This window comes from Vombatus ursinus, unplaced genomic scaffold (assembly GCF_900497805.2).
Source record: "Vombatus ursinus unplaced genomic scaffold, bare-nosed wombat genome assembly UNPS02014818.1, whole genome shotgun sequence".
NCBI classification, from domain to species: domain Eukaryota; kingdom Metazoa; phylum Chordata; class Mammalia; order Diprotodontia; family Vombatidae; genus Vombatus; species Vombatus ursinus.
This window is the reverse complement of record NW_020954596.1, coordinates 15,145,883-15,167,656: the sequence shown is the minus strand read 5'-3', so window position 1 is coordinate 15,167,656 and position 21,774 is coordinate 15,145,883. Positions and strand designations below refer to the sequence as shown.

The 21,774-nt window shown below is 36.2% G+C and overlaps 1 protein-coding gene across 3 annotated transcripts in view; it reads left to right on the top strand.

The window, feature by feature from the left end:
- TBC1D14 (TBC1 domain family member 14) overlaps window positions 1-21,774 on the top strand; it is a 108,638-nt gene that overhangs the window by 66,331 nt on the left and 20,533 nt on the right. For 2 of the 3 annotated variants that reach the window (XM_027836171.1, XM_027836172.1), the window contains 8 exons: window positions 2,462-2,580; window positions 4,092-4,174; window positions 6,035-6,152; window positions 7,336-7,442; window positions 14,846-14,926; window positions 16,354-16,448; window positions 18,344-18,415; window positions 18,975-19,103. In XM_027836171.1, coding sequence (XP_027691972.1) covers window positions 2,462-2,580; window positions 4,092-4,174; window positions 6,035-6,152; window positions 7,336-7,442; window positions 14,846-14,926; window positions 16,354-16,448; window positions 18,344-18,415; window positions 18,975-19,103 — 804 coding nt within the window. Of the gene's footprint in view, window positions 1-2,461; window positions 2,581-4,091; window positions 4,175-6,034; window positions 6,153-7,335; window positions 7,443-14,845; window positions 14,927-16,353; window positions 16,449-18,343; window positions 18,416-18,974; window positions 19,104-20,436; window positions 20,522-20,607; window positions 20,741-21,774 lie in introns of all 3 variants that reach the window. The other variant, XR_003566808.1, reaches the window with a different exon arrangement.

Sequence of the window (21,774 nt, the reverse complement as noted above, 5' to 3'; positions counted from 1 at the left end):
CTGTGAGAGAATTGTGCTAAATTTGGCACAGTCCTTGCCTTTCAGGAGCTCAGTCCAAGAGAATGAGGGATAAAATATGCACACAGAGAAGTGTAACAGTGGTCTTGTGTAAAGACCATTGGATTTAGAGTCCATAATAGGCTTTGCCACTCTGACTAAAAATTTAGGCAAGTCATTTCATCATTTCCTCTGCTGAAGTCCCCTCCAGCTCCAAACCCTGTGACCTGAGAAGAACACAAAGTTCTAAGAAATCAGATGAGGGATGAATCATTGTTGACTTGGAGGAGGGGGAGGTGGTATCAGGGAAAGTTGTGGCATTTTAACTGGGTCTTTAAGGATGGACAGAACGTCAGCACATGGAAATGAGGAAGAGGGAAAGTAGAGACATATGAGGAAGAGGGAAAGTAGAGGCAATCCAGGTGTTGGAAATTGAATGAGCCAAAGCCCAGAGGCAGGAAGACTTGAGTGAGTGAAGGAGGCTTCAGCCATATTAATTCTGTCACTTTTAACAAAGGAGTGTTTCCCTCAACTCTCCCCTGAAACCTGAATGTAGTCTGATCTGTTTTGTGTGCTAATTTATTGTTACTTTGAGCAGAAGATGGTGCATTATACTGATTTTGAACAATTAACAACTCTAATTATTAGTATCTTTATTTTGATGGGACATTTACTTTATTGCAAATCATATAATTATATAAACTGAATCATATAAACTGAAAGGATACTTGGTTCTGTTTCTTACTGTTCCATTGACTAACTGTGTGACCTTGACCTGGGTCATTTGGCCTGAGTGTCCTAAATGAGGAGGTTGGCCCAGGTGATATTAAAAGTTTGATTAGCTTTTGTAATTCTAAGATTTATGATTTAAATGCTCAAATTTAAACTTGATAGGAAAGTTAAGGAACTGTAGATCTAAGAATTCTCTGATAATCAAAATTCAGCCTCTGGGGGTTATATTTTAGGACTTAGCTTATGGAAGATGTATAGATAAGAGTAATTTCATATCCTTTTGAGTTCATTTCATAAAGTAAGCATGTGCTAAATGCATCAAATCTGTTGCAATGCTACTACTCTGGTGGGAGCAAGAGAAGGAAGGGTAGTAGTAAAGGTACCTTCCATCTACTTGACTGGTACCCTGGTACTTTTTAAAATCTTTTATCTTTGTCTGAGCGGCATCATGTAGTGGAAAGAGCCACAGTGCATTTAGAATCAGAAGGCCTGGATTGGAATCTTAGCTCTGGTATTTACTGCCCATGTGACCTTGGGCAAATCGTTTTAAATCTCTGATCATGTTTCCCCATATGTAAAATAGGAGATAAATGATATTTTTACACCCTACTGCACAAGATTGCTGTAAAAGTGAAATGAGAATGTGTGATTGGTCTTCCTTCCTTTACCATTTTGACTCTCACTTTTTGTGCTAAAAATAATTAACTCACAGTCAAATTAATCAGAAAAAATGTTTTGGCTACTGAATTGTATACTTATAAAATCTCAGAGTTGGAAAGGATCTCAGCGGTCATCTATTTGAATCCTACCTTATGACATCTATACTATTTTTGTGAAGTATTATTTAAATCTTGAATTATTATTTAGTTTTCTTCATGTTTTGCCACTCTGACTTTAGGGAAGTCACTTCATCTATCTTGCCTCTCCAACCAGGTTATAAGGGGCAGGTACCATGTCTTAACCTCCCTTTTTTTCTCACATCTTCTACTTTAGGACCTTGCACATGTTTCTGTGAATTAAGGATGCACAAAAGGTTTAGACTCTTCAGGCAGTTATTTTCTTTCTAGCTGTTCTCCTTATTCTCATTCAAAATTCTTCCTGGCTTTACCTTATGAAGATGTTTGTTTTTGTGTTTACTGTAATTTGTTGAACAATTCACTAATTTGATAACAGAGGCTCTTGTTATTCAATACATATGTTAAAATGTTTTCACTGCTTCAGTGAATCTGGGATGTTACTGGTGTGGCCCCTTCTGCTGTTGGGGTGGTCTAAACCCTAGCTACACCTTACCATTCTTAACTCTTAGCCAGGGTCTCTGGGGAATGTGGTCTCTCAGGAGACTCTCGAATGTACCCCAGGCCCTCCACTCTGTCTCCTTCAACCATACAGCTCTGGGGCACAGCCAGCTCTCCATGCTTGTTCCATGACTCTGTGCTTGATCCATTGTAGTTTACAAAGACCATACAGTGGTTTGCAAGTTTACAAATCAGAAAGAATTTTCCCACTTGATGGACTTTTTTGGAAAACTTTAACTCTAGCATTCTTATTTGTAAAGCATTTTAGTTCTTGCTCAGCAATATCAAGAGCTTTCATTGTATTATGACTTGGTTGGTTTAAAAGGTTTTGATAACAAAAAATATTATTTCAATAAAAACTTAATTTACTTCATCGAGAATAATCATAATATACCTATGTTTACCAATATTCTTTAATTACTCTTTTCTTTATATAGGAATATGAAGAAGAAGCTGGACGACCTCACAAACCTCTTTCTCCTAAACAGAATGTGAGGAAAAATCTTGATTTTGAACCACTTTCCACCACTGCTCTTATCCTAGAAGATAGACCAGCGTAAGTCTTAGTGAGATTTCGTATTTCTCATTATAAATAAGTTAGATAGTATGTTTCATAAAGGAAACCATAAAGTAAGCCATTGGCAACCTCTCCCAAACAAAGGTATAAGATTTACTCTTGCTTAAAAATGTGTTCTATAACTATGGAAACTGTGTAACAAGAAGGATTTTGGAAACTACCCTATAACATTTATTTTTACTACTGTGAGGCATTTATAATCCTAGAAAGGTACGTGAGATGTGTCCGAGGACCTGGACTTGCGTCCTGCCTCCAGCTCTGTGGCGTTGGGGAACAGAGATGTCACACGTCAGTGCTTTAGCTGACCTTCCCTAGCGGGCTGGGAAGCGCCCTGCAAGTGGAATCTTCAGACCTAGATTGTCTCTTCTACTTAATGACTATGATTTATCATTATCTTGAGTAAATTGATGACATTTTCGAGCTTCAGTTTTTTTACCTGCAAGGTGAAAGGATTGCACTAAATGATCCCTAATGACTGTTCTGTTTTGAAAATCCTTTGATCCAATGCCCTGTCTGATGAAGTTACTATATAAATGTGAGTAGCTGGTGGTGGCCAACAAATTCTATTCAAGCATTTATAAGATATTTCAACTTTACTGTATTTTTCACTATGCATTTTTGCTGATGGCTCATCTTGACATATGCTTCCAGTTAAGGCATCCAGATTGTCTTTAAATATAATAAAAGTAGAAATGTATTAGTATGTGTGTTCTGTATTAAGAGATTTAATAGATTAATATTCTTATTAGGTTTTGGTGAATGATTTTTTCTCAAACCTTAAAAATTTTAAATGATAACAATATGAACCATCAGTAAAAGTGAATTGTACTGCTGCGCACAGTACATGTCATATTTGCTAGGGAGGATGAGTTGCTCTATCTTACTCATGTAGCAGATTCTATTTCTTCTCAATAATTTAAATCCTTGTAATAGAGAAGGCCTTGAAGCAGCCTAAGTGGTAGAGTACATAAACTGGGACATACCTGACAAACTGGGTTCTTTTTTCTTCCCTGAAATGAAATAATTTACATGTCAGACATTTCTTGACTATTGTTGTGGCATGCATTATTTAGTAATAATAAATAAATTTTAAATAAATAAATTTTAAAATTTAACCTTTTAGATAAAGCGCTGGAAGAGTTTACCTTTAGGCGAAAAGGTGTTGGCCTTGCTTTAATTTTTTTAGCTCACATATGTGAACATATAGTGTCAGACTTTACAGATTTAAAAATGATCAGGTAAGGTCTTGGGATTAGTGACTGGTAGTAACTCAGAACACAAAACTTTTGCAGCAAGGCCAAATTAAGGATTCTTTATAAAATATAAGGTACCACTTTTGTTTTATAAATATGGTTAGATTGCAGCTTTTTAAGTTTTTCATCTTTTAGGGATTAATGCTTTTCAGTTCTACACCTCTTCCCTCTCCCCCTGGCTATCACAACTTGAATTTGTTATTTATAATGGTGGAAAATACTTTCTTTTCTCTCTAGAAACCTCCCTGCAAAACCAGCTGAAGAAGCTCAGAAACATAGACAGCAATACGAAGAAATGGTGGTTCAGGCCAAAAAAAGAGGTAGAGTTATTTGTCATTGCCAATCTATTTAAAGTTTTAGGATCTAACGGCCATTTTAGGTGTTTCTTTTTTAAGTTTTAGAGTCTAGAAAGTTAAGCCTTGGTGATATGTGTGTATTTTAACATTTTGATTCTGTAAAATTTTAGATAGAAAATTTCCTTCACACATGACTTCCTTTAAAAAAAAATGTGTTATGAACCCAACTTTAAAGAATAACATCCAGTTAAATTTACATTTATAACTGATTAAAAAGAACTTCAGCCTATAGATGTTTAAAACAATTTGTCATTTATTCCTTCTATGTCCCCTTGCAGTGTTTTTTTTTTTGTCTGTTTGCCTGTTTTTGGTGCATAGTTTCTTTTTATGTGATTGAAGTCATACATTCATTCATCAAACATTTACTAAGCTTTTACTGTGTGCAGAAGATGGTGTGGAGCCCTGAAGAAGACTGAAAGTTTAGAGTAGTTAATCTGTATTCTTGTCTTGTTCTGTCTTTAACTTCAGTTATTTCCATACGTCTTTTGAATACCTAGTACTTAATGTTTGTTGAATATTTATATTCATCACAATTGTTACTCTAATTGTGTTATGTTAAAATCTCACTTTTTTGGCTTTCGATGTCCCTAACCTCTCAGTCAGTCATTTAGCAAATCCTCGAGATGCCACCTCTCTTCTCCACTACCACCACACTGGTACAATCCTTTGTCACTCTATGTGTGAGTCACTGTAATAGCCTCCTAATCGGTCCTGCTGTCACTTCCATTTTCTCTTCTTTTATGCCTATGTTTGGTTATGTCACTATTGCATTAAAAATATTCGGTAGTTACTTATTGCTTAGTGAATAAAATTCAAACTGTTGTGTTTGGTTTTTGAAGCCATCCGTAATTTGCTGCCACTTTTATATGTACAGCTTTATTTCAGATTATCCCCTTGTATGTAGTCTATGCTTTGGCCCAAATTGACTTCTTTTCTCTTTCCTAAATATTCTTCAGGTCTTTTCACCTCTGCCCCTTGGTTCACATTGTTCGCTCCACTTGGAATAACTGTGCTCTCTCTTTACCTTTGTAGACCCCAATTTAAATGACCTTTCTTTTAAAAAATATTCACCTGTCATTTTCTCACCAAGGGGCTTGTCAGTAGCAACTTTTCCCCAGAGAATTCATGTAGCACTCACGTTTGCAATTCCAATAAATTCAACATATAACATTATGTATCATAATTATCAGTCTTTTGTTTCTTATTCTCTGTTACATGGTAAACTTCTTGAGAGCAGACTTTGTATATCCCCGCAGTGTCTTGTACAAAATCCTTTAGGTATTTAATGTTGGTTGAATTAATCAGTATTAGCTGCATTATTTTCTGAATGCATTTTCTCATTATGTTTGTTAATAAGTATATTTTCTTGAATTGATACAGCTTAGGAGACAAAGTGGTGTAATGGGAAAATGTGGGATTGAAAATTGAGATTTGCGGTCTAGTTCCTCTGCTTCCGTTATTCAGTTGTGGGAATATCACTAGGCCTCTCTGGATCTCAATTTTTTCCATTGTAAAATGAGAGATTTCAGCAGGATGATCTTCTATGGTCCCTCCTAGCACTAACTGTCTATACAGAAAATGCTTTAAAGAAATACTTCCAAGAGTCTGACATAAAAAAGCATGTCTTTCTAGACATTTATTGTACAGTTGTTTTTATTAATATTGATTATCAGTATGTTTAGGCATATTCATAAGATAGCTATAGTCAACTCTGTGACTTTTTCTTGCTCATACTCATTTTATAGCAGTATAATTTTTGAAATTGTGTAAGTCTGATGGTTATCAATTAGTGTTTATTTTTCTTTTCTTTTTTTAAAAATTTAGAGATTAAAGAAGCACAGAGGAGGAAAAAGCAGCAGGAAGAGAGGTGTCGTTTGGAAGAAAGCATTGGAAATGCTGTCTTGGTCTGGAACAACGAAATTTTACCCAACTGGGAAACAATGTAAGAAAAGAAGAGAAATTGCTGTTTAATTTAAAACCATTTCTTTGGAGATAAGCTATTTTCATCAAGCAATATTTTTAATTGAAATTAATTTAATTGTTACTTATTGAATGTCAACTATGTATATCTATTCATTTTTAACAGAATTGGTTTCTGTTTTTAGGTCATGTGCTATATTTAATGTATTATTAGCTAGCCTGTTGTATTCATTCATGGTACAGTGGAAATAACATTGCATTTGGAGTCAGAAAACCTGAATTCAAGCAAAGTTTTGTTACTACTTGGGTAACCTTGGCCTGGTGACTCCCCGGAGATCTAATCATGCCTGTTTCTACTTCGTCACCATAACTGTGACTGGTAGGGTGTGATAAAGGAAAGAGCAGTGTGCTAGAAATCCAGGTGCCAAGATTTTATTCCTGATTCCACTACTTCTTAGTTGAATTATCTTGCACAAGTCATTTAACCTTACTGACCTCAAGTTTCTTTACCTGTAAAAATGTAATAATCATAAAATGTAATAATCATAGGATCTTAGAAGGTTCTTCAGAGACCATCTTGTCCAGCTTCCATTTTCCAGAGGAAGAAACTGAGGCCCTTGTCTGTTCTTCTTACCTCTCTCTGTTGTTTTGCATTTCAAATGAGATCATACGTGTGAAAGTGCCTTGAGATACTGTAAAGTATTTGTAAATGGGACTAAGAGTTTGAGCACTAAATACTTAATGATTAACAATGTTCCTCCTCTTAGAGTCCAGAAGCGCATTAGGCCATATAATTTCTTGCATGCAGATGGGAGAAGAGGTTTTATGTACAACACTGAAGTTCTCAGTGGGCCATATTCATGCACAATAGTAGAAGCTACTGTAGAATTGTTCACACAGTAACTTTTGGGTGAACTGATGTGCTGTGTGTAGAGCAAATGATACTTTGAAGTCTCTGCTAACCATATCACTGAGTGAATGAATGCGCAAAAGTTGATGAGTTGGACCGAAAGCTACAGGCCAGATCATTCTACCATCAGTTAAACAATCACAATCAGAATGGAGCTTTATTAATTTCACCCCTATTTAGATGCATTAATCCCATTCCCATGCCCCACAGCTTTAACAATAGCATGTGCTTATATAAAGTACCATAAAAGCATTGAAGTAGTGCTGGCTTGAATTTATGCTTCATTTTTACCCAGGTGGTGTTCTCGAAAAGTTCGAGAATTATGGTGGCAAGGCATTCCTCCAAGTGTGAGAGGTAAAGTCTGGAGCTTGGCAATAGGGAACGAGTTAAATATTACCCATGGTGAGTATCTTCTATTTTCCCTATGTATGCGTCATTCATACTGCAAATAATATTGCTTCCCTTTCCTTATCTAGTGTATTGTTAGGAAGATTAACTAGTAAGTAATGAACCTGAGAGTGCTAAGAGACACTAGGACAATGGACCGAGTTCTGAGACTGGCTTGTAATGCTTTGAGTTTTGCATTGTTGTCTTTGTTCTTTGACATTTCAACAAAAACCACCTGCTCTCCACCTGCTGTCTGCTGCTGCTTCTCTATTATATTGGCATAACAATTGTCTGCACCTCGAGTTAAGTTACAGTAGGTTAAATTACAGTAGGATCAATGATCACAGTCCTATTAAAAGACTCAGAAGTCTTTTAAACATCTTATTATCATCTTGTGAGTGGAGAATGGGAGCAGTGGGATAGAATCAGTCCAGTCAGCCAGCATTTGTTAAGCACTTGTTATGAGCTGGGTACGGGGTTAAGCACTGGGGACACAAAGACAGTCAAAAACAGTCCCTCCCTCAAGAGGCTCACAATCTGGTAAGGAGACAACATGCAAACTCTTATATACAAACAAGATAAATGCATGGTGACATGGAGGCGCGCTCAAAGGGAAGGTGTTAAGTGTTTCTTCTGCAAGAAAAGGTTTCTTGTAGAGGGTCTCATTTTAGCTGAGACTTAAAGGAAGTCAGGAGGTAGAGATGAGGAGGGAAAGCATTGTAAGTGTGGAATGCAGCCAGTGAAACTGGTGGGAGGTGGGAGAGGAAGTGTTTTGTGAGCGGAAAAAGCAAGGGAGCCAGAGACAGTAGTAGCATAGAGTATATGGGGAGAGTAAGGTGTAAAAAGGTAGGAAGGGCTTTGAAAGCCAAACAGATGATCTTCTATTTGATTCTAGAGGAAACTGGGGGCCACTGGAATTTAATGAGTGATGTGGTCAGACTTCTTGTGGTTTAGGAAGATTGCCTTTATGACCAAGTGGAAGATGGACTACAGTGAATGAATGAGTGAGCAAATAAAACATTTATTAAGTGCTTAGTGTATACAAAGCACTACCCTGGCACAGGGAATACAGTAGCAGGGTATGAGAGCCCCTGCTCTGAAGGAGCTCACATTCTAATTCTAATTCTAAATTCCTCCACAGCACAGGTAGAAGCCTTCAGTTGCCGGTCAAATGGGGATGTTCCCTTGCTCTTTAAAGTGCAAACAGAGCAGATGGGAATGCCTCTTCTTTAGTGTCATTTAAAGTGGGAACAGATTGAGGCAGGCAGACCCACCAGCAGCTATTGCAGTAGTCCAGGTGTGAGGGGAGGAAGGTCTGCACCACGTTCATGCCAGAGTCAGAGGAGAGAAGAGGGCGTGTGTGAGACTTTATGAAGGTAGAATTGACAAAGTTTGGCATCAGATTGGGGTGGTGTTGGTGGTGGCATGAGAATCTAGTGTGACACCAAGGTTGTGAGCCTGGGTGTCAGGGAGGATGGTGGTGCACTCAACAGGAATGAGGAAGTTAGGAAGAGAGGAGGGTTTGGGGGGAAAGATAATGAGTTCATCTGGACATGTTGAGTTTAAGATGTCTACATTAAGATGTCTAAGGGTGTCCAAAAGGCAGTTGGAGGTGCAAAACTGTAAGTCAGAAGTTAAGGATGTGTAAATAGAACTGAGAATCATAGAGATAATAATTGGATCTGTGAGATCTGATGAAATCGCTAAGTGAAGTAGTAGAGAGAAAGAAGAGAAGAGGACCTGGGCAGCGCTGTAGGGGATGAGACTCTTTAGGGGGACAGGAGTGAGTTTCTTCTAGTGGTGATACTATGTTTGTGGCACTCATTTCTCAGATTTTTCCATTCCATGAATATGTGTCAAGGACTGTAGGAGATAGGAAAATGAATACTGTGAAGTCCTTGAGTGCACATAGCTAGTTGTACTATAAGGCCGAAGATGATAATACCATAAAATGGGGACAAAGTCATATCAGAAATCAAGAAGGTAGATCACTTTTGACGGGGCTGTGGGATAAAAAAAAAAAGGCATTGTAGTTGGGTCTTGAAGAATCAGTGTAATTCCAGAAGTAGATGGAGATACGTCAGGAGCTAAAGAAGTTGGGGCACATGGAATAGCATGAACCCAGGCACTGGGGTGTCAGAATATGGGTCATGTTTGCAGAATTCTGAGTAGTCATTTTGCTGGAGTATAGAGTGCATGTCTGAGTTTAGAGGAGGAGAGGGGAACGAAGAACGTTGAGACATGCTGGAGCCAGATGTGAAGGATCTTGAGTGGCAGACCAAAAAAAACCCCAAAAAACCCAAAAAACCAAATCATATGTGGGTTGTTTGGTAGGCGGTAGTAATGTGACCAGCACAGTGCTTTCAGAAGGTCAAAGTGGAAGCATAGTCTAGAGAATTTTGGAATAGGAAGAAGCTAGAGGTGGTAAATAAATTAGAAGTTATTTGAAACACAGTCCAAGAGAGAACTAATGGGGACCTGAACTGTGGTGGTGGTGTTGGGAATGGAAAGAGGGTATGAGGGCAAGGCTTTGGGGGGCATTTCCTCTTTTTCAGTGCTCTGTCTGAGCAGAGACGGTTCTGACATTTTGAGCCTTTGTAACTGGGAAGATGATAGTGCCATTGACAGAATGGGAGGGCTGGAAGAGAAGAGAAGCTGATTTTTAGTGATGATGAGTTCACTTTGATTTGAGTTGAATAGTTAGGTTACGTTTGAGCTTCCTCAGTGAAAAATCGTGTGTATATTTTTCTTCTGATTCTGGTTGTGTCAGTTCATGCACATCATCTGCTATTTCTCAGAATTCCTCCTGTTCATCATTTCTTCCTACGTAATAATACTGTATTGTATAACTGCTCTTAAGCTGTTTCACATCATAGTTTTGAGGGAATGTACTTTATTTATTTATTTATTTATTTATTTTGGTTAGGGGATTGGGATTAAGTGACTTGCCCAGAGTCACACAGCTAGTGAGCGTTATGTATCTGAGGCTGGATTTGAGCTCAGGTCCTCCTGACTCCAGGACCAGTGCTAGAATATACTTTAGCAGGGGTTTCTTCTGTGTGTTTGATTGTGTCAGCTATCATCCCTCCAGGCTTCATGCCATCTGTAGATTTGTTAACTACTCTATAGGTGCTTTCATCCAAGGTGTTGATAAAAATATTGGACAGCAGAGCACTAAAGACATATCTCTCAGGTATACCCCAGTAATGAACACCTTCCAAGTTGATGTCAACTGATTTGTGACTACTGTACTTTTTTGGTTCAATTATTCAATCAGTTCCAAATCTACTTAACATTCATCAGGTAGCCCATATATTTTCATCTTATTCACATTTATAACATTGTCAGATGCTTTGATGAAATCCATATCCAAATCTACAGCATTCCTCTGATTTGCCAGTATAGTTGCCCTTTTAGAAAAGACAGTAAGGTTGTGCTGGCGTAACCTTTGCTTGATGAAGCCTTGTTGACTTTTTAGTAATCACTGCTTTCTTTTTTATGTGCTTGGAGAACTTCCCTTTATTAATTTCTTCTAAAACCCTGCCAGGAATAAAGTAGACATCAGGCTCATCATTGGCTTATAGTTTTCAGATTCCACCATTTTGTTTTAAAAATTGACCTTCTTTAGTTCTGCCTCCTATTCTCCACAATCTTTCAAAGATTATAGCAGCTTAGCAATCACATCTGTCTGTTCCTTCAGGACTCTAGAAAATAGTTCTTCTGGACCTGGTGACTTGAGATTATAAAGGGCATCTAGAGGCCATCTGGACATCTCTTTACTTACCTTAGCTTTTTGTTTTCTGCGAACTGTTTCTGTTCTCTTCCCAGGCCAGACCTTCCCCTCTCCCTCCTTTTTGAAAACAGAAAACACTGAGCAGACAAAGTTGAGAAGTAGCTTAGTCTTTTCCTTGTCACCTGCTATCATGCCCCAGTGGACTTAAACCCTTTGTTATCCTTGTTAGCATTCATTATTAGGCTTGGTGCATTCTTATCTTTAATTTTCCTGACACAATCCTTAGAAGATCAGGCTGCTCTTTTGTATTTATGTCCATTTAAGATCTGAGTTGAATGTTGAATTCCTCATACATACCCATTAGCATTTTTTAGACTGTTGTAAAGGGCAGCCAGGTGGTACAGCGGATACAGCAGAAGACTTGGAGTTAGGAGGACCTGAATTGGAATTCTGCTTCAGATAATGACTTAAGTTACTCAACCTCTCTCTGTGCCTCAGTTTCTTCATCTGTAAAATAGGAATAATAATAACACCTGTGTCACAAGGATTGTTGCAAGAGTTAAAGTACGCTTATGGAAGGAAATGTTGAAAACTAAAAATAAGTAGATTTTTAAAAAAAGAGTTAAAGTATGTAAAGTGCTGTGCAAACTTTAAAGTGCTATGTAAATGCTAGCTATTATAATTCTTGCTCTCCTTTTCAGAGTAATTTCTGCTTCTGCCTAAATAGTGTCATTCTTGAGAGCTTTCCATCACATTTGTGCTAATTTCCCTTGTAAAAATATTAGGTCATTGGATCCTCCCTATCCTTTCTGTGAAGCATTTGAAAATAGCTCTTCCAAAATCCAAGGTGCATGTCAAATTACATCTGCCCCTTTCCTTCTCAATTGTGAATCCTTCTTAACTCTTTTCCCTAAGCTTTCTGCTCTTTTTTGCTTTAGGAACCAGGTTCTTATACTTTTTGAGGCTTAGTTTCTTTAATTATAAATTCAAAGAAATTAAGGAAAACTTAATTTCCATAATTATGAAAAAGGTAATGACATCTAGAAATACTTACCTCATGGAGCTGGTATAAAGAATCATTGAGGGGACATATGTAAAATGCTTTGCAAATCTGAAAGCACTTTTTGGGGTGAGGCAATGGGGTAAAGTGACTTGTTCAGGGCCAGTGCTCTATCCACGGTGCCATCTAGCTGCCCCCCCCCTTTTTTTTGGTGAGGCAATTGGGGTTAAGTGATTGGCCTAGAGTCACTCACACAGCTAGTGAATGTTATGTGTCTGAAGCTGGATTTGAATTCAGGGCCGGTGCTCTATCTGCTTCACCACCTAGCTGTTCCTGAAAGGACTCTAAAATGTTAACTCTTATTATCATTATTTATCCTTGGTCAGAATTTGGTCAAGAATAAAATTTTTCCTTCTTGCTTTATCTTTTGAAGGATGAAATGATCATTAAGGTAAATCACAACTTTGTAAGCTACTCTGCTTTGGACACAGAGAGAACCTCTAACATACGTTTGGATCATTAAAGTTCCCATTACTTCATTATTATGTTTCTGTATTCACTTTTTTATCTATTTCCCAACTGCTTTATCTAATTTCTTCTCTAAGTCTCCTACCTAAAATTGCTTCTTTCCATCATGGTTCCCCACTGTGGGTTGCTGGATTTTGTCACAGGAGTGCATCTTCTTAATATAGGATGCTGCTCTACCTGTCTCTTTTATATGTTCTGTTCCTTTTTAATAAAGTACTTCCAGAGCTATAATTCAGTCATGAATCCCATCTCACCTCATTGATATCTGTGAGTTCATTTGTCTTGTGTTAGAATCTACTCTGTTGATTCCCCATGCTTTATTCATTTGTGTATGGAACAACAGATATTTAAGAGTATGGGTTTTATTGCTGGATGTCTATTTATTTTATTGTTGGATGTCTTCTTGGATATTATCTTACATGGATATTATCTTACATGTATAATTGATTCTCTTTTCTGCTATTTCTCTGTTGTCTCTGCTACTATCTACCAGGACCAGCTGGATTTATCAGATCTGAGTAAGCAGTTCCTGCCTTCCCTTTCCTGTCTTAAGTTTAAAGCTTTCTTGATTAGCATGGTCAATCTTGTATATCTTTTCAAGACAAATGAATTATGAAATACACCTAAGAAAGTGGGTGTATGTTAATCTTAGCTAAAACTTGCAACATATTTGCACTTCTACTCCTGACCTTGGCATTGATTCATTCTTACATTTTCTGAAAAGTCATTCAGAATGAAGTCATTCAGAATAAAGAATGAATCCCTAATGTAATCTGACTTCCTTTAGTGTGATCAGGGTCTTCCTCGATCAGTTGTTTTACTAGTTCCATTTGCAATGATCTTTGTCATTAATAGCCATTTTGCTTCTTTCTTTGACTTCAGCCTTCACACAGTTACCAAAATACTCTTGTTAATGAACAAATCTGACTCTGTCCCTTCAGTTTGTTTCTGCTGTCTGTGGGATAAACTAAAATTTACTTAGCATTTAAAACCCTCCTGCAGGTTGCCTTCAACCTGCCTTATTTCATATTACTCCTCTTCACACAACCTGTTCCATTCAAACTCAACTACTAGTTAGTCCCCAATTTCCTGCTGTCTCTCCCATCTTTAATTGTTGGTGCTGGCTGACCCTCTCCCCCATCTCGAACTGTTGAAATCTCTTTCTTCAAGGCTTATCAGCTGCTAACTTCTTCATAAAGGCCTTTTTAAATTTTCCTAGCTGAAACTATTTCCTGCCTCCTAAAATGTTCCTAGAATATCTTTGACTGTATCTTTCCTTTTTGTGTATCAGCACTTTGCCTTGTGATTTATACTTCTCTCTGTGCCATATACTCTGCCATGCTTCTAGCTCCATACTTTTGTGTAATTGGTATTTAGTATGTGCTTTTTGACATGGAATTCTTTTAGAGCAGTAAGATGCAGGGTCTTAACTCTTCCTTATTTTCCTCTTCCCTTAATTTTATTTTTTATTGGTATGGAACTAGGAGAAAGGAAGAAACCTACAGCAGAAGATCAGCAAGTCCCCTTTATTCTCTTGTTAGGGTGAGGAGGTTCATCTTATGGGTATAATTTGAAAGCATGGAATACTTTGAGGCTAGTTTTTTTTAAACAGTATTTTAATAAGTAGGCTTCAGCTTACTTTAAAAAGTAAACTTCAGTCTACTTACTAAAGTATTTTAAATACTGGAAAATATTTCTAAGTATTTTGACTTTTTTCCCCTCAAGTATTAGCAACTGATATATATTAAATGAGTTTTTTTTAAATTAAATTTTATTTTATTTTCATTTCCAAATTCTCTCCCTATTCTTCTTCTTCCCCACCCATTGAGAAAGCAAGAAAAACAAAACCCATTACAAAATTGTGAAGTCAAGCAAAACAAAGTTGAGCATTAGCCATATTCTAAAAAAGAAAGAAAAAAGAAATAAAGAGAAGAAAATGTGCGTCATTCTGCACGGTGAGTCCATTAGTTCTCTAAGTGGAGGTGCATAGCATGTTTCATCATGAGTCCTTTGGAATTGTGATTGGTAATTGTGTTGATCAGAAATACTAGGTCTTCCAAAGTTGGTTATCTCTACTGTTGCTGTTACTTTATAAATTGTTCTCTTAGTTTTGCTCACTTCATTAAATGGTTTTAAAAATAATTTAATTTCTTTCAGAACTCTATGACATTTGCCTTGCTCGAGCCAAGGAAAAGTGGCGGTCCCTCAGTGCTGGGGCCTCTGAAGCAGAGAATGAAGGTATGTCTGTATGTGAATTGTGTGAATTTAGCACACAATTAATGCTGTCATTAACAGTGTGCATTAAAAAATAAATTAGTGATTTATTTAATTGGATTTTAACTTTTTTCTTAATTTAAAAGTAAAACTAAAATTTATGAAGATTATTAGGGATTGGAAAAGAATATGTACAGTACTGTTTAGGAACAAGGATTTTTAAATAAGACAATAAAGCTTTTTATAGTAAGTGTAACATAACCATTCTGGTTCTAAGTGAAATTCTCATGTGTGAGTATGCAAACTCTTGTGTACAACCAGTAGTTTTCCCTTTTCAAGTTATTCACATCATTTATAACAGTATCAACGATAGAGTCTAGAGCTTCATGATATAGAATTGATTTCTAGAGAAATGTATTATACTTCCCCAAAGGAAAACTGCACAGATGCTAAAACATTCTTAGAAATCTTCCAGGGCAATGTGGCATTACCATTTTGTTATTTTAAAGGTATGTCTGTGTGGTATTTGAGCCCAGAGAGCAAAAAAATAAACCAGAAATGTCCTAGATGACATTTCAAGTAGCTGCAGTTCAGTGTCATTTTGTAGGAAGACTGCTTTCTAACTAGCAGTCCTAAAACGGACTTGAAACTTGAATTATATTATTATAGCATTTCTCACATAGAATTAATTCGAATAGTGAATACATTTTCCTGGCTTAACACTTGAACATTTCTTAGTTATAAGATTTTACTAGTGGTAAAAATGATAGCAAAGAAAATCTGAGATTTGCAAAGCAAATCTGTGAAAAAATTCCTAAACATTTGAGATCTTAGTCACAAATAGATTTGGAAATATAGTTCCAAGTTAGAAAATATTTATTTTTTATTTTTAATTATAACTAGTTCCAGTTCTAATTGTTAAAATACTAATATTATTATATTCCTATAGTTTTGTAGCTAATGAAGAACTTTGACAAATCACTCAGTTTCTAAAGTGCTGGAAAATACCTCACAATGCTCCAGTAATAAGTTGATTTTCAGACTTCTGATTTGGACAGAAGTAAACTGTAAATCCACATGGATCTTGGTTTAAAAATGTCATGTTGTGTTAAAAATAAACTCACTTTGTGAGAATGGTTATGGTACTTACTTTTATGTTCAGGTAGTGTGGTATATTAGAAAGATCTATATTCTTGTTCTGGTACACTGCCTCTTGCTTTGTGTCACTCAAATCTTTGCCCTCTTCTTTATTTTGCAAGATGAAAAGAGAATAACTTTGATCTTCTTTAAAAAATGAATCATTACTATTTTTAAAGCTAATTCCTACTTGATTTAAAATATAAGTGTACTTACTAAGAATCCATTAGTGACATACAGTTACAAACCCCTGGTGCTTATCAATATTAACATATCTGTTTCTTATATTCGTTGTTATTCTTTGTTTTTGATAGATACAAGTTTTTCTGCAGCTGACAGAGAAGCCTCTCTGGAACTAATCAAACTGGACATTTCTAGAACATTTCCTAATCTCTGTATTTTCCAGCAAGTAAGTGGTATATATTAGTTATTTTTACACCAGTGGTTTTTGCTTAAAATTTGAAGATGATGAACTATACAGTTTTATAAATGAAATATCAGAATATACTACTTCCCAGTTTTTAAAAATTCTATCTTTAATGATATAGAAACGCTTTATTTATAATATTTAAACACTTATTTATTGACACATTTAACTGCTTGCCTTCACCACATTTTAGGCATATATCTCAGCGTGTATTGATTAACACCACCATGTATGTGCATCAGAGGTTTGCTGTGTCTGAGAATAGATGAAATGGACATCTTTGCACATCCTTTTGGGTCTATAGAATGAAGATGTAGTATTTTGAAAGGCACATGTTCAGAGTGAGCTAATCAGTCAAACAACATTTAAGTGCTTACTGTGTGCCAGGCACTGCACTAAGCATTCAGGTTACAAAGAAGGTAAAAACAGTCCCTTACTTCAAGGAGTTCACATTGTAATAGGAGAGACAACATGTCAGTAACTAAGTACCCACATAGAGGGTACTGGGAGATGCTTACATTCTATCCAGACCTCTATAGGGTGGTGTTATGGGTTTGGAATATGAAAGCCCCAAATAGTAAGCTCATTTCCTTATGCAAATTGCACTTGTAGCTCTGAACCTAACCCATGACCCATGCTCTGAATCCATCCTTGGCTTAATTTCTTGTAGCACAGATCCTGGCACATAATTGATACTTAATAAAAGAGTGTTGTTTGAGAGTTTCATTGGTAATATCTTTATCAGTGCAAATTGGTGTTGTCTCTGCAACTTAGACTCTTAGTTGCTTGAGGTACTGAGAGGCCAAGTGATTTTTCCAAGATCATATAGCCAGTATATTTTCATAATGTACTGAAAGTAGCAGGTTTAAAAAATGTATGCTGAAACTGAAATACAGATAAACCCTATCAAGGAAAGCAGGGGAACATCTTTTTCTACCACTAGCAAAGATGTAAAGGGGAGTAGTTGCTAGATGGAATACCAGGGTGAAGTGAAATTTTTTTAAGATGGGGACATCTGAGCATCTTTGAATGTAAAAGTAAAGAGCCCTTGGAAAAAGAGAAATAGAAGATTCTATAAAGAGAGAAGTACTTATAAAAGATATGTCTTAGAGGAAGAAGGGATAGAATCTAGAGTACAGGGAGAGAGAGATCAACAAGGATGGTCTTATTAAATGGTAGTTTCATCACTTTGTTGTTTTCCACATTTAATAAAATTTTGTGCTCCCTACTGTTGATATTTGTAAAAGCAAGTGGATTGAGCTTTCGATGTCTCTCAAAGAAAACCTACCAAACTGTATTGCTGTTTACTTGTGTGTGGGTTCTCCACTCCTGTTCTAAGTGGTGAATGTGTGCTAGTAATACACAGTAGTTGAAGGGAGGGGAGAAAAACTGGTGCCTTCATGTATTTTGAAATAACAGGGGATTAGCTGTAGGGTTAATTTGTGAGATTGTACTTCCTACATGTGACAATAGCTACATAGGTAAAGAAAGGAAGGTGAAACTGAGACGGCAGAAAGGAAAGGGCAGGCAGAATTCATTGAGAAGTGTAAGAAACAGAAGTTGAGAACGGTGAAAAAACAGAATGAGGAACAACAAAACACTTGTGTATATTATATGTATGTTTTAGATACAGCTTATTTTTTTCTGTTCTGAAAAAGCATGTAGCTATGTAGGAGAAACCAAGCAAAGAGTGTAAGGCTAACATTCCAGCATTCAAACCTAACCTACTGCTTTTCTAAAGGGGCTAAGCTCCAAATTTTGTTAGTGAGATAACTTCATATGATTAACTATGGATTGCTGATAACCCATGTGAAAAGTTAACTCCCAGTACTAACCGTACTTATGCATGTGTTTTTTTGGTGTGTTGATTGTTATAGGGTGGTCCATATCATGACATGTTGCACAGTATTTTGGGCGCTTATACTTGTTACAGACCGGATGTTGGTTATGTAAGTGAAGTTATTCTTCAGTGTTTTGGGGTGGTATAAGCTGAACTGAAATAAAACTTTTTTTGTAGCATATTACAACAGAAAATCTCAAGTTAAATTACATGTTCTCATTGTTTTTAATAAGGAAGGAGAATGAGAAGTCTACTGATAAATGACCTGTCACAAATTGCAGAGTGCTATTATATGGTTCATCTTTGGGGTTAAAAAAGATAGGCAGGCTGACAGACATACAGAGAATAAGAAGGACTAGGGACAGACATAAATGAGGTTAGGGAAAAGAGCAAAGACAGATGAAGGTCATGAATACAGTCCCTGGTCCATCTTAGTGTTACCTACTAAGTTCTAGACGTTGAGTTTTAGTAGCGAGATTGATGGTGGGGGAAGGCAGACGGGAAAGGGGCTATTTATTTCCCTTGTAATGTGTTGGAATGGAGAGTGATATATTTTGAACCATAAGAACACCCAACTTTTAGTTTGCAAAATATAATAAAAACGTGCACTGTGAATGTATACATACCCATTTTGGTTGATACTAGTTTAATAATTTTTCTTCTTTTAGGTTCAGGGCATGTCATTTATAGCAGCAGTATTGATTCTGAACTTAGACACTGCAGATGCCTTTATTGCATTTTCTAATCTTTTGAATAAACCTTGTCAAATGGCTTTTTTTCGAGTGGACCATGGCCTTGTGAGTATTCTGTAGTTGCTGTAGTCATTTTTATGAGATGTTTCCCCTTTATTAGTGGTGTGCAAAAAACTGATTTTTATTGTCAATTACTCCTTGCTCTATCTACTTTACTTTGGTGCTCTGAAACTTTAAATAATTCAACTCATTACTGTTTAAAAAAACAAAAGGTCATTTTTTCCAGTAGCATTTATCAGAAGTGACATATAGCATAAGTATACCCTAATTATTGGCAAAATCAGACTGAATGATATTACCATAGGCTGTAGTTGACCACCAAGTTTTGTTAAGAGGGCATAGTAGCACAGTGCTACTTCTTTTATGAGTAACTGGGACCTGGAGTGAATTTGATTACAAAATTTTCAACTTACCCAGAGTAATCACCCTGTAATTGAATTACATCATCCTAGTAATTGTCGATTTCCAAACCTCACTTTAAGAAATGAAATTAGCTCAGATTTGAAAAGGTAAAGTGTAGTTCTTGGCTTATATTAGTTTTTAAAAATACTGGGAAAATATCCAAAATTTCCCGATATAAGTGATTATTAACTTTGTTGGCAGCACAGTTGTTGAAGTGCTAGACTTAGAGTCTGGAAAACTTATGGTCAAAATTCAGCTGCATACATTTATAGCTGTGTGACTGACCCTGAGCAAGACATTTAACCTTCTTCTAGCTAAATTTCTTCATCAGCAAAATGAAGATTAAAGCATCTTTGTTGTGAGAATAAAATGTTAATATTTCTAAGTATTAATATTTCTAAAGTGCTTTGCAAACCTTGAAGCACTATTTAAATGTTATTATGAAGTAAATTTAAAAGGTACAAGTTAGAATATCAGTTATTTAATATTATGTATTAGAAAATCCAGATGATTTGCAATCAGAAAACCTGAATTTCAATATTTGCTTTGCTCCTTATTAGCTGTGTGACTTACACAATAAACTTACTGTTTTCTCGGGCTTACTTTCCTCATCCATAAAATGAGAGTGCGGGAGTAACTGACCTTTCTATAATTCCTCTCAACTCTAAATCATATCCTATTAAGGAACTTTGTATTAAAGTTGCTGTTATTTAGTTTTTAAGATTTATTTCTTATTTGCATAAACGTTTCCAACCAAAAAATGTCTTCTTACAGATTGTTCATCGCTACTAAAAATATACCTTAATCAATTAGCTCATTTCATTTGTTGTCAATTTTATAACATTTTTTAGAGTGTAAAATATTTTAATGTGTTTGGCCATTTGTTAGGGGTAATAATGTAGAAGGGATTCCTGTGCTGGGGGGTAGATAAACTAAATGACCTCTAAGTTTCCATCACACTCTGGTTCTTTGATAGGTTTTTCCTTTAGAGAAGAAAGAGGATTCAGACTTCTTAAATCTAAGAATTAATGTCATTAAATTGGAAAAACACATATTTGCAGGTACACATGTAACCAGTTTAGCTTTTGTGTCAAATTGAGCTTGTTGAAGAAAAATATCAATACTAATACTGTACTCTGTGATTTAGGCTCATCTGTCAGAATCTTAATTTAACATTAACCTGTGTATCCAAGCCATTTCTAGCTTGGAGAGAGAGATGTCTCAGCTGGCATAGTCTTCCATTCCCTCTGACATAACTCTGTCTCAAAGGAAGATGTGAGGTAAATTTATAGAAATTTTGAACAAGGAAAAGATATGTTAAAATGTAATCTGTATTAATCTTCAAGTAGAGTTGAGGAACCAAGTTGCCTGGACCACTCCCCTTCCTCCTGAGCAAGCAAATGGACTTCTTTTTCACCCCATCTTAATCCTTTCTCTGTGGAGAGTAAAGGCAGGTTCTAGCACCAGTTACTTCAAGTGGGTGGGGAGGCAAGGATGTGACCAAACCTGAGTTACTCCTCTTAAAAGATTGGAAATCCCCCAATCCATTTTCTGAGAAAAGCCTTTTTATTGTCAACTTGTCACTTGCCTTTCCAAGGAGCTTTCCCCTAAGAATTTTAGAAAGAGTTTTAAAGTTTTAATATTCTGTTTTACTAAAAAGATTTTTTTAAAAAAATATACTTCTATAAACTAAAATCAGGTGTAAGCATATTTTATCTTGAAAGACCAATTCAGGTATTTGAGTTCTGGGGCACTATGCTTGGTGCTGTCTGGGATGCACAGACGAGATGATGTAGTATTGTCTAATACAGGTTGATTTTGTTTAATATATGCTTTTTGACCAAGATATGTAAAGTTAGCATTTTTGTATTTAATCATTTCCTACAGCCCTTTTTGTAGGAATACAAAACTATATGAGATGCAACAAAAAAGTAATTGTTCACGTAAAGGACTATTTTACTTTTATGAAAAATACACTTAATTCTGGCATAACGCCTTCTTTAAGAAGTTGGTCATGGGGATGCTTGATCTAGCACAACTATTTAAAAACCATGCAGCACCTCATTTCCCCTCTTTATTGAGGTGGGGGGTGGGGAGGCTGCTGATGTGGAATATTTCTTGGTTTTGCTGAACTATCCCTTTTCTCCCATTTTAAAATATCCTTGTTACAAGGAACAACTTGCTGGCTATGGAAGGAGGATTATATATTTGAAAATAAAATTATGTAAAAGCAAACGATATCAATAAAAATAAGATTAACAAATAAAAATGGTGTGACAGAAAGAGTACAAGTCTTGTAGTGAAAAGATGCATA